The sequence below is a fragment of the Patiria miniata genome, unplaced genomic scaffold, assembly GCF_015706575.1.
Source record: "Patiria miniata isolate m_02_andy unplaced genomic scaffold, ASM1570657v1 HiC_scaffold_20, whole genome shotgun sequence".
Taxonomy (NCBI): Eukaryota; Metazoa; Echinodermata; class Asteroidea; order Valvatida; family Asterinidae; genus Patiria; species Patiria miniata.
This window is the reverse complement of record NW_024037059.1, coordinates 26089322-26102595: the sequence shown is the minus strand read 5'-3', so window position 1 is coordinate 26102595 and position 13274 is coordinate 26089322. Positions and strand designations below refer to the sequence as shown.

At 40.4% G+C, this 13274-nt stretch overlaps 1 protein-coding gene across 4 annotated transcripts in view; it reads right to left on the bottom strand.

Annotated features, from left to right (window-relative positions):
* Nucleotides 1–6555: 6555 nt before the first annotated feature.
* The window catches only part of LOC119728338 (MAP kinase-interacting serine/threonine-protein kinase 1-like), a 29095-nt gene continuing 22376 nt past the window's right edge, over nt 6556–13274 (bottom strand). For all 4 annotated transcript variants that reach the window (XM_038200537.1, XM_038200540.1, XM_038200538.1 and 1 more), the window contains exons 7-10: nt 13135–13271; nt 10395–10549; nt 9434–9634; nt 6556–8983 (exon numbers count right to left, since the gene is read on the bottom strand). In XM_038200537.1, the coding sequence (XP_038056465.1) occupies nt 8525–8983; nt 9434–9634; nt 10395–10549; nt 13135–13271 (952 nt within the window). In that variant the 3' untranslated portion in view covers nt 6556–8524. The remainder of the gene's footprint in view (nt 8984–9433; nt 9635–10394; nt 10550–13134; nt 13272–13274) is intronic.

The window sequence follows — 13274 nt, the reverse complement described above, 5'->3', positions numbered from 1 at the left end:
TTAAGGGCACAGGTGTCCGGGCCCGGGCACGAACCCATGCCACTGTTGCCTCTGAAACTACAGAGCATGAGTTCGGTGCTCTTAACCGCTAGGCCATGACACTGAGGATTCAGTTGCGAATTATCTGACGTGCCTGGTGTGGTTTCAGTACAGCTAGGGCTAATCGCTCAATTGCTGTGGATAATTTATTTGTAACTACGCCTAAAAGAAAGGTGGAAACGAATAAAGTCTGCAGTGTGAATTATGTTTCATAAAAATTATATATATCCAAACATTTTAAGCTATATTTGGATTGAAATCTGCAGATTATGGAGACAAAAATAAATTTGACAATCCAAACACTACAAAAGATCCAGTGTCTACAAAAAAGTGTCTTTATTCTGCAACCTTGCATAAGCATCAAACGTGACTTGAAATAAAATGTGTTTTTTTAATCAACATTTGGTGTGACGGAAAATATATTACCATGACAACATCATGTCATGTAGAGAAACTAAATGAAGCAGTTGTCATGCCAATAAGAACATGACTGGCAAAAGGTGTTTACTGAGAAACATTTAAGAAATTGTAATGTGGGGACAAAAGAACAGTTTTCAAAATGCCTGCAAGCGAGCTAATGGATTTCTTGGTCATAAACCAAAACGATTATAAACGAGTGTTTTTTGCACATTATTAACGGAACACAATTTGACAAGTACATCAATATGAGAAGTACACCCAGTTAAAAAAGGGGACATTTGAGTGAAGATGCCTATTGATTCTTAAAGCATATGTAATGGGGAAGGGTCTTTAAATTAAATAAAGGAAAAAGAAAACCAGATTTATTTAAACACGGGTCACGTTCTTTCCATATGATGCTGAAACCATGAATTTTTGTGAATGTTTAAATACAAGACTAAGTATCAATCCCCCCCCCCCCAAAAAAACACCTGTAAATAATTGATTGGTTTAATCAATTTAAAACATAAGAATTATCCATGTCAAATGCGTGGCAATCAGCAATTGGCATTTTTAGTACGGTGGCCAATTTCATCGCTCTGGTGTACTGGCACAATCTGCGTGTAGTCTGGCACCCAGATTGTTCTGACTGTGGGCTCCGTGCACAAGTACCCCCTCAACGGTAAGAAAGGGAGAGTTGGGGGAGACCACTGGGAGAGACATTGGAACGCATCGCCGATGACGCCTGATGCTCACGCGAAGACGCTTTGGCTTTGTGCCCATTCGGAATAAAGTAAGTTGTGTTTACTTCACGCTGAACAGGTGCGAACCAGTACGCTCGCGTAGCGTCCCATCCATAATAATAATAATATCGGAGTCTTATATAACGCACGTATCTACCAACTATTAGGTACTCAAGGCGCTGGAGATATGTCTATTATTAAAGAAAGGTAAATAAAGTTTATGAGAAATATGAGACTCATTATGCAGCACCTTATAAGGGTTGACAAGATGCTGCGGCGCATATTGCAGCCACTGCCAGAAACACCGGGGCAAACCCCTTCTCTTAGCGATAAGTGTTACTGGGTTCTTTAACGTGCATTACACAACACACACGGGACCTACGGCTTTACGTCCCATCCGAAGGACGAAGCAATAATGGTAAAGTGCCTTGCTCAAGAGCACAAGCACCATGTTCCCACGGTCAGGATTCGAACCCATGTACCACGGCACACGAGTCGAACACCGTAACCATTGGACCACAGCACCCCACTATGGGCTCTTGGAAGTGGCAAAATAGCGCCCTCTCTGTTCGTGCACGAAGCCAATAGTAGAAAGAAAAGAAAAACAGGCTCAGTAAGCAGAAATAATGTGCTTAGCAGCCTGAATCAACAAATGGTGTTTGATAGAAACGAAATGGCACAACTGTATCAACTGCAAAACTGAACAGTCAGATTATTGCAAACATAATCACCAAAAACCCACGAGAAATAACGTTTCATACAGTAAATTTTTTTTGTATTTGTACAACTAGGAAAACTATCAAAACAGCAGCCCTGACCCGCAGAACTATAGAACCTCCAAAATCAACAAGTCCAAGAATAACTACAAATCACATCAATATGTCTGTGAAAAGCATATGAAATACATGTATATATGAAAGTGTTTTCCTCTACCCATGTCGGGTCAAAATAAGATCAAAATAAGAAATGCTGCCAATATCCAATCCGAATTACATCCCTGTAGTCTTTGTTGTGATATCATCGTTTCAAATACTGCCATTGAAAAATAAATCAAAAACATCTGAATTACATTCCCTGTAATTTTTGTGTAGTGTCATTAATCGTTTGAAATATTGATGTTGAACACCTCCCCCCCAAAAGGCAAAACAAAACAACTAAACAAATCTCCAAACAAAACAAAATGGTTCCACAACCCCCCCCCCCCAAAAAAAAAGTGTTCTTGCCTTTCCATTTGAGCAAAGAACCCAACCCAAATTTTTGTATGACGAAAAACAGCAATTTTAGCCCTTACAGCAACTTTCAGTATATGTCGTATCTTTTTCGACTACAAAATATACAGTACATGCACATGTAAATCTACACAAAAGCAGTTAAGGACCCCTTCTCAGTATGTATACATCACTGAAGTGTATAACCCATATTTTTAAACCAATATTTTGGTTATATGGCAATAGGCTCTTCAGTTCACAAGTATATGTACATGTGTAAGAGTTACTCCCTGACTTTCTGTAGATCAAACATAGTCTGCAATATTATCCCTTTAATGCCCAGGTTTCTAAGGCTCAAGCAAGAAAATGTCAGAAAATCCCCTGCTTTCCCTAGCATTTCCCCTACTTTCCCTAAAACTTCCCAAGCAACAAGTGTACCTCCCCGCACTTTCCCATAAAAACAATTTCCTGACCCCTCCCCCAAAACGCCACCTAATCCACCCCACCCAACTCATCCATCCCCACCCCCAAAGCACCCACCACCACCCTACCAAACCCCATGTTCCCCTCCCAACCCAAAACTAAAAACCATCCCGCCCAATTCGTCCCTCCCCACGGCACCCTACCCTACCCTACCCTACCCTACCCTACCCATCCCATCCCAATCTCAAGCCCTATCTGACACAGACCTACTCAAGCACTCATACATGTACTCAAAACACGAGTACAAAGTACGTGATATGACTAACCATCACCTACAAGTCTGGTCAGTTACTGAACCCTCTACACCACCCCTACCTCTCCCCCACTGTAACCCCTCCCACTTGTCCCCCTCTCCCCCCCCCCCCCCCCCCACTGTCCCCCTCTCCCCTCCCCCAAAATGTATAAAAGCCCAAAAAGGCTTTAATATGGCCCACTTGTCCAATGCAACCATTACTTATGGAAGTACAGTCGAATCTCGTTAGTACAAACTCTGTTAATACAAAATTCTGGTTATAACAAACATAAAGCCTTAGTCCCGACTGTGCATTTATGAGCACAATGAATGGGACTGATGTTCCTCTTAATACAAAATTCTGATATAACAAACAATTTGGCTAGGTCCGAACGAGTTTGTATTAACCAGACTCGACTGTATAGACCCTTTGCACGGTGCGCCCTCACTCAAGACAGATTTTGTTATTTCAATTCTGTGACAATGAAAAGTACAAACTGTATACTCATGCCTATCACAGAGGAGCAAAAGACCTACCCTCAGATGGGACATCACAGGCAAAGGGTCTATTTCTGCAGGTGCAGTTTTCAGCAATAAGAAAAGGGAGGCTTTTAGATCGAACCCTGCAAGTGCCTCTCATGCCCATGCTTGCTTCAACTACCGACATTTCTGAAATCAAGTCCTTAATAAACTGCTAGCCTCCCTTCCCTTTGGAAAAACTGCCCCTGCAGTTTTTGGGCGACAACAATGGATCCCTATGGGTCAGGAACAGGCCTGGAATTTACGTGGATGTCTCAGAAGCCAAGACCGCCACTAGCGTGGTCTTTGACACTGGTGGCTTACAACCATTTCGGATTGGCCTTCCAGAGTTAAACCAAACCAGAATGCATTAAGGGACTCGATTCAACCAAAACAGAATTCGGTTTCAGACGTGCGAACTTTACGTACTTATTGTCCATTGACTGAAGTTGTTGGTTAGTTAACCAGTTCGCGCCGGGATTATTTTCACATTGACCGGACCAAGGCATGGGGTTGTTTTTCACGAACCTCGATACCAGACGGGTTCAGGCCATCATCTGCGGGTAGCACACTCTGATATTTCTAGCCTCGCTCGCTGCAAGCGGGTCACAGACAGATATTTCTGGCCTCGATCATTGCGTGTTTATCCGTCATCCATTCCAAATACCGCAAAACCTCATCCGACATGAAGTGGTTAAAAATAACTGCAGCAATTGATCTTTTGCATGTAGTCGCTCCTTCCTGCTTTAGATGTCCAACTTATTTTTAATTTTTGGGGGAATAATTTGGCGCAACTCTGGAACACCGGTCTGGAAAAGGTGTCTGAAACAGACATTTCTGGGTTTTTTCTTTTTTACCACCAAGAGAAATTCCAGGCCTATGGAATCCTTGTTTTATAAATCTCTCGCTCTCGATTTCCACATAAAGAGGAAAAAAGGACATGTGGCCAAAATGCCTTGAACAAACAAAACTTTGATTTGTTTTTTTAAGCGATAAGGGTTTTGTCGATTTCACTGAGCCCTGAATGTATACACTTAAGACCGCAAAGATAATTGAATATACGCTCAACAGAAACACGGTTACCAGCCAAGATGTCATGTGATGTCAATGCATGGGACTGGTACCCAGTCGATATTTGCTTGGGTCAAAAATTTATAAGCAGCATTTTTTTCTACTACTACTTTTAATTTTGATCCAGGACCCATGTCGCTGACTTGCGTCTATGTGGAAATGGAAAGCAATGCTTCAGAAGTATGTAAATATTTTTTCAATAGTCATCACATGTCATATTTTATAACATTACTTGCACAACCCCAAGCCCATAGCCAGAGCAATTTTTGTTTCATTCTTATCTCTTAATTGCAAAAAAAAGCAATGACTTCAATTTTTCAGATAAGAGCCCCCAACAAAGACTTCAGTGGGTCTATTTTTAACTGAATGGTCTATTTTTAACTGAATGGTCTATTTTTAACTGAAGAATCTATTTTGAACTGAAGAATCTATTTTTAATCGAAGAATTGGGCGCAATCTTAACTCATTTTGCCAGTATGGATATGGACTGTTCATTCTGGCTATGGGCTTGTCTTAAGTTTCTTCCAATTTACTTAAAACATTCTTTAAACTCAATTATACCTCTTAACACTCAGAACACAACACTTGTAATTCAATTGCACTTTATTTTAAATTACAGATAACTTCCTGCAGTTCTGATAAAATAACGACCGAAAAGTCTCAGAAATTCTTTGTTCCTTGCATATTAAAGAATTTATGAGAAGTTTCCTTTTTCTTTCAAACAAAATTCCATACAAAATTCCAAAGAGGTTTGTGAAGAAGAACTCTAAGAGAAGTACATTCTGTGTACACAAAATCTTAACACCTCTACCATAAGTTCTGATGGGCATAGAAAAATAGCTCAATTTTGTACACATCTGAAATTTTGTATGGTATTTTGCATTAATACAACTGTAACAAAAAAAAAATGAATTAAAAAACAGACTTCTGAACAAGTGAAAACTGTAACTTAACTAAAAAAGGGGACATTTATGTAAAAAATAATCATGGTCAATAACAAAAAAAAATATAATTAACACATATTTTTCTTGTAAACAACCAAGGCAAGGATAAACATAGATTTGAAATTGTCACAAAAAAAAAACAAATCAAAAACAAATCAAAAAAATGCAATTGCTTGTTTGCAATTGGTGACGCCCCCTCCCAAAAACCCTGATTCTTCACTAGTATTTTAACATTAATAAATCTTATTTCTTCAATTATACTTTAAAGATTATCTGTAAAATCCAAAAAGTATGACAACATAAGGATCAAAATCCCTTGTATTTTACTTCTACTCCAAAATAAACAATAAAAAAAATGGGAACATAAAACTTAACTTTTTCTCTACTTCTGGCTTCTGGCAAATACTTAAATTGTTTTTTTTTCTGAAAATATTGATTTAAAAATGATAAATTTGACAAAAGGAATGGATGTCATACAATAGCTTAAAAATATCTGCTGTCACAAAATAGAAAGAAGAAAAAACAATAAAAAGGTATACATTTCAATAAACCAGTTTTAGGCCAAAAAAAAAATAAGTCGGTCTCTGGTCAGCGCGCGCGTCGATTTTAATCATGCGCGTCAATCTTTTTTTTTTCCAAAATGTTCCGCGGTAGCTCCAACAGCGCCCTCTATTGCCGCACCTCCTCAATTTTTTTTTACCAAAGAGCACCAAGGAATGGGAAATTGCACCAAGGCAAATTATCGAGAGCAACAAGGCAAATTATGGAGGACACCAATGTACACGAGGACACCAAAAAGCAAAATAGTACCCCACCTTGTCTGTACAATCCAAGCTTGAAGGAAAAAAAAAAGCCCGCGTCCCCGCGTCAATTCCGGAACTTTGGTCTGACCAGAGACCGATTTTTTTTTTTTTGCATTATGGGAACAAATATATGAAATTTTGTGTGAAATTTGAAACAATGTACAGTAGGAAGCATAGATTCTTGCAATCAGTGCAGTTCTATGCTTCAAATACAGTCAAAGTTTCAAATACACTTGTTTTAAACCACTCTCTTATTAAATCTAGGTGGAAGGAATTTTTAGTCCAACGGTATAAATGAATGACAAGTGTGGACAACAACGCGTAATATAAATAGGTGAACTATGAAAGTATTAACAAAAAGGGCGTAACAGGCGTCCAAAATTTAGTGCGAACGGAGGCACCTTTTTCATAAATTAACATCCGTTCTCTGATCATATTTCAACAAAAAATGTACAGTATTTACAGAAACAAAAGGTCTTTTCCCAACGCTGTAAAAAAACAATTTCTGAACACGTTCTCTTGTATTACAGTTGCTATGGTGACTGAATTAGTTCCTTTCAAATATAAAGCAGATTATTTAAACTGGATCAGAAAATACAACTTCTCTCAGGTTTTGAAAGCCAAATAATGATCGGCTTGAACTTGAAGCGAACGGATAGAATTCAGATGAGCAAACCACACGACTAGGTTAATTTTGGAAGTTTGTAAAACATTTTTGTGCCCCTAAAAGTGGGGCATTTTGTTTCATCTTTGGACGGTTAACCAATATACAATCAAGATTTGTCTGGTACTACGTACCGAGCAAGTTGAGGATCGCAAATCTCGAGAGAGATTCACGAAAAGAAAAATTCCAAACGGTACCACTTTTTTGAGGTAGATCAAGCTACTTCACAGTCAGGCTTTTATGTTGAAAACACTCAAATGAACAAGGAGCCACATTCAGGCTATTACTGAAAAGAAATTTGAGTCATTTAAAAAAAACCCTAATTCGTACAAAATACTGCCAAACTTCGAAACATTTTCCTGCAATGTCACTCTTCAAAACTCTGGTTTAAAAAAGTAAGCATGCAATAAATAAACAATCTTTTATCTGTTTTTACACAACCGCAAGTACAAATTTGGTGGAAGATGTTCTTGTAATAAAATATAACAAATAGGGCAAAATGGAAAAGAAAAAATGGACAAAGGAGGGAAAACGCAGGGGGCATTTTTGTTCCTTTCTCATGGAGAAAATAAAGTTAGCCGCCGGCAAAATATCACGCTTTTTTTCAATAACTTTCTCTCGCGTGTTCTGTACACTTTCTTATCAAGCAACTCACGTCTCAAAATATTTACATAAATGTACAACTCCTGCAGGTAACGTTTCCCCGCTAGACCTTTGCAGCATTTTTCGCCAAATCTTTCTGGCCTCAGCCTGAAGGTCAGGCAACCAGCCAAAACTTTCCCATTATTTCAACACAGCACTTTTAGTTGGTAACCACACCAGCATACCGACAACATAACACACGTCTTTTCCACAGGAGAATTGCAAATGAATCAATAATGCAGCACCAAAAAACAAAAACAAAAAAATGACCAAAAAAGTAACTAATCGGGTCCAACAAAATGAGTCTTTTTTTTTTCCAAACAAAAATTGCATAAGTGAGGTGTACACTTAAAAACTGGCTGAGAGATCTTCAGAATTCGAAACTACTGTCGTTCTGTGATTCATGTTTAAGGGATTGAATTCATCTAATGGATTTTTTTTTTAGTTGCTTTAGACTTATTTTGTTGGACTGGGTTGCATACAAATGAATGGTTTTTCTCCAACCTCCGTTTTGTTTCTGGGTTTAACTCACTGCCTCGGCTTCATGATTTCGAGCTCCTAATTGAGGCCCCAACTCAATGTACATTCTGTTTTTCGGCTTCGGAAGGATCAAATTGTGTAATTCAAAACCAAAGTTTTGTAGCATTTTCTGCTTGTTTCCATTTGTAAAATAAATGATTCCGGAAGTTGTCACGAAGCCGAGGCTACAAAGAAAGTGATATTTGGAAAATGGTTGGGAGTTTTATCGACATTGGAAGGGATGTTGGTTTAAGGAAGTCAAGTTCCACCCGAGTTGACAGTTATGCAAATGCCACCGCCGTTGCTGCTGCTGTGCAACGCTGCCCGGCGTTTGGCAAGTGCCGACTCGCCCGGTGGCGATAACCCAAAGGGCAACGCGGGCCGCATGTTCCAGTCGTTGGTGGGCGTGGACTCCGACAACTCCTCCTCCTGTTCCTCCTTCTGGGCCACCAGGCGGTTGCACAGCACCGCCTCGGCGGCAAACTGGCACAGGTCCTTTGCCGAGTTGTTGCGCTTGATGATGGAGGGGGTGTGGAGGGGGGTCATGGGGGCGCGCTGGATCCAGGGGTGGCCGAGCACCATCTCGGCCGTGTAGCGCTTGCTGGCGTCGCGGACCAGGAGGTTGGAGATCAGGTCCTTGGCGTCGTCTGAGATGGTGTCCCACTCGGCGCCGTCGAAGTCGTAGATGCCAGCCTGGATGCTGTGCAGCAGCATATCCTGAGAGACAAGCCACAAATTCACCAAAATAAGCATCGTGACTTTCAGTGTGATCCCTAGCTACAACGGGTTTATGGCTTCTGCCTAGTTGAGTTTGAACCTGTGACCTCCGGATTGCCATTCCGGTGCTCTACCAACTGAGCTGTCCTGCCCCGAGTGGTGGTTCTCCATTTTGTCAAGAAAATGACAAATGGGGAACTGCCAACTTAGGGCTGGACAGCTCAGTTGGTCGAGCACCGGAACGACAATCCGGAGGTCGCAGGTTCAAACTCAACTCCACTCAACTTCTTTGTTCAGCTTTTCAAAAATTAATAATCAAAAATTACAAAAAATGTCAAGGTAAGGTAACATGTATTTAACTTTCAAATTTCAATCGCCACGGATTCTCTTATGTGCGTAACCCCAAAATGTCACTGTTACAGCGCCCCCTATTGGTGCAGAGTAACTTACCTCGCATTCTTGACAGGCGCCGCCGTTGTCCCACCCGCAATCCTCCGTGCAGTTACCGACAAACGGCGGTTGGCCGCTCAGCATGATGTACAGGATGACGCCCAGACTCCACAAGTCGCACCGCTTGTCGTAGGCCGAGGCTTCGTCGTCGTCAATGAAAGCATCCACAACTTCCGGAGCCATATACTCGGCCGAACCAACCTGTTGTTTTTTTTCAAGAAGAAAATAAGTGTTGAAAATAAAATTTGCCATTTCCTAGGTTTGGGAGGTTTCATGATTTTTTTTGGGCTGGTCACAGAGGGCTAGCCTAGTGTCCCCGTTGAGCCTATCTCCCTGACTGACTGACTGACCGACTGCCCCTTGTGACTGGTAATAAGAGCTGGGCAGTGCTATCATATAGGATTACCCCGTAAACAGATTCATTAACCCTAACCTTCCCAAATCCTCTTTGCCTAATGGAGAATTTTGCAGGATTGAGGCTATATGGCAAAATATGTGGCTGATTTCGCAGGATGCACTGTGTCAAGCTCTTAGGCCAGACCTTGTGTTGTTTAAGCTCAGCCGTGCATAAATGTAGTCCTGTATTATACTTGAAATCCTCCGCACTGCTCCAGGATGTCACTGGCTCTGCCTCAACATATTGACAGTGATTGCTGGAGGATTTTGCAGGATTGAGGCAGTGGTTTCTGCTCCAAGGACCACATTCAAGAAATAACGAGGCTGAATGCAATTTTTACATGGAGGGAGTTGGAAGATTTTGCAGGATCGCGGTTGCACCCTAGCAAAACGCCTAGGGAGTTAGGTTACAATACTTTCATTGAACAACCATTCTGAAACAGTTGAATAGAATTTTGTTAGCTCTTGGACAAACTTTACCAGGCTTGCCTTGTCCGGTTGGTTTTTTTTGCCATCAAGGTAAAGGGCTACAAAAACTTAAAGAATTTGGATCAATTGAGCTTACCGGTGTGAGTAGTTCTGGGGTGGTGAGCGGCGTGTTGTATCTGCTGTTCATGTGAATGCCACTGCCCAGGCCAAAATCACAGATCTGAATCGGTGAGATGGAATGCTTGCTCTCGCACAGGATGTTCTCTGGCTTGAGATCTCGATGGGCGATACCTGGATCGGGGTAGAAAGTGAAACAATTGACATCGATTCATGGACGTTTCAATGTTACACACATTACCCCATAACACCTCGATTGAGGTAGATATTAATGTCATACCTCGATCAGTTTATTTATGTGTACCCCTTGTTCTTAGACACTGACAAAAATTCCCTTGGTTGAGGTACATTGTTTCTGTAACCCTTACCCTACTAGACCCTCCAACGCATGCCAATATGTGCCTCAAGAAAAACTCCTATGTTTTTTGCATGGCCCTCCAATATCTGCCATGTCATTTCAAGGGTAACTGGACAGGCACTCCAATACATGCCACAGAGAACAATGAGAGTCCTCTGATAACAATCAAGTGCCCCCAGCTGGTCAGTATCAGGCACCCTCCAGGGCCTCCAACTCCTGCCAATTGGAGCCTTCACTGCTACATCAAAGTATCCTCCAAATAACTGCAGCTGGAGGGCATTGGCATAACCAACTGACATGCAGTAAACTACCCTCAGAGAGTAAGGGTTAATATTGATCAGGGAACATGCAACAAAACACCTTGATTGAGGTAGATATCAATGTCATACCTTGATCATGTGTACTCCTTGTTCATACACTGACAAAAATTACCTTGATTCGGGTAAATTTTTTCTGCCCCCCAAAAAAATGGCCATTGAGGTAGTCCGGTATACAGAACAAACACACATTTTAAATGGAATAATTGTAACCCTCTGTTGATGCAACTTTAATGTAATCAAAAAAAGTAAATGGCTAAATAATTGTACATGTATAATGCAGTAAAACGTCACATAAAACGCTTACATGTACATGTACATGTTACCTATTTATTTTATGTAACACCTCTATTATTAAATTAGGCCCCCCAAAAAAGTCTCCGGTTTCTGGTATGCGCGCGCGTCGCCGTAGCCAGTCGGCAAAATGAAAAAGTTCTTTTTTCAATGAAAGATGATGTCTCAAAACCGCCAAACTCACTGGTTTGACTGGAATCCTGCTGGTGCACAATTTTAACGTGTTTTTAGATGGGGTTATGGTCGAGAATAAGCTTTATGTGGCCTCTCTGGACTCCCATATATTTGCACTAAGTTTAGTCGTGCACCATTTGCAGTCATCAGCCGACATTTGAAGCAAAAAAATCAGGTAAAAAAAAAGGCTGCGTCGCCGCACCACTTTTTGGGCAAGCTCCATACCAGAAACCGGAGACTTTTTTGGGGGGCCTTAATTTTATTTTTAATGTATACTATCTGCTTTAATACTCAATTAATTGTATTTTTAATTATGTGCAAACTGAGAAATAAAGTTTGATTCTGGCATGATGAATAAAATCGAACTGAACTAAATTGAGTTGAAGTATATATACATGTACATGTATCTAAAGGGAAGCACACATTTTAGAAACAGAACATTTCCCAAATAGCTCACAGACATGAACTTTTAAAAATAACAATTTTGTTGTTATTTTTGACAATATAATCAGTGCCCATTTATTTATACACGTACAACAATGGCCCATTAACTCCATTTAGCAACATTAAACGGCCATTGGTACTTGCACCCATCAGTGCAAACAACCTTGATATTCCTAATCAGATAAAAAATAATAACATGGGTATTGGACTTTGGGTTCGTCTGAATCAGGTGATATTTATTTCCGTTGGCGGACTTCAACCTTTGATAACTGAATTAGTCTGATCTTGTTGACCTGTCTGTTTATCCTCCAATGCCAGCATTATAAATAAACACATTGTGTAAACAAGTAATGTTGACATCCGAGAACGGTTGAAGGCAGTAAATTTCCATTGTAGACATGGTAGAATATTGCCTCGAGTGTTGTTTTTATGGCGCTTGGGCCAAAACTTATGCACCAATGTGCATTAACACTAACCTATGTTGTAAAAAATTGTATGTAAAATCAAATTCAAATTAGGTTTTTGCCTTTCGCCGACGTTTTAACACTGAATACTCAGTGTGTTACCTCCCGAGTGAAAGTTGGGAGGTAACGCACTGAGTATACAGTGTTAAAACATCGGTGAAGGGCAAAAACCTAATTTGATTTATATCACCCGTATGCAAAAATTCCATCTTATAATAAAATCAAATTGGAAGATTCGGCACTGTTTGGTTTGATGTTATTATTTCACATACAGTCGAGTCTCGTTATAACAAATGTTCGGACCTAGCCAAATTATTTGTTATATCAGAATTTTGTATTAAGAGGAACATCAGTCCCATTCATTGTGCATATAAATGCACAGTCGGGACCAAGGCTTTATGTTTGTTATAACCAGAATTTTGTATTAACAGAGTTTGTACTAACGAGAGTCGACTGTATTATCAGTATTCAAACTGGTACATGCAGAATCTGTGTTACACAGAAAAAAAAGACATAATTCCTGAAGTAAATGACCGATCATACATTTCAAATTACTTGGTGAATTGTTTATCATAACTGTAACCTTCCTCAATCCTCCAAAATCTTCCAGGCGGGTTTGGAGGTTTTTGGAGGATTGAGGCTGAATGGCAAATGACAGTTCCTTTTAGAACAAAAAAATGCCTTGGGGAAGATTTCATGATGACGTACCTTTGTTATGTAGGAAGGTGAGGGCGCTGGCAATGTCGCGCACCACCATGCTGGCTTCCTGCTCCGTGAAGGTCCGACGCTGTTCAATATGGTGTAGCAAGGCCCCACCTTCCATCTTGTCAAACACCAAATAAAACCTG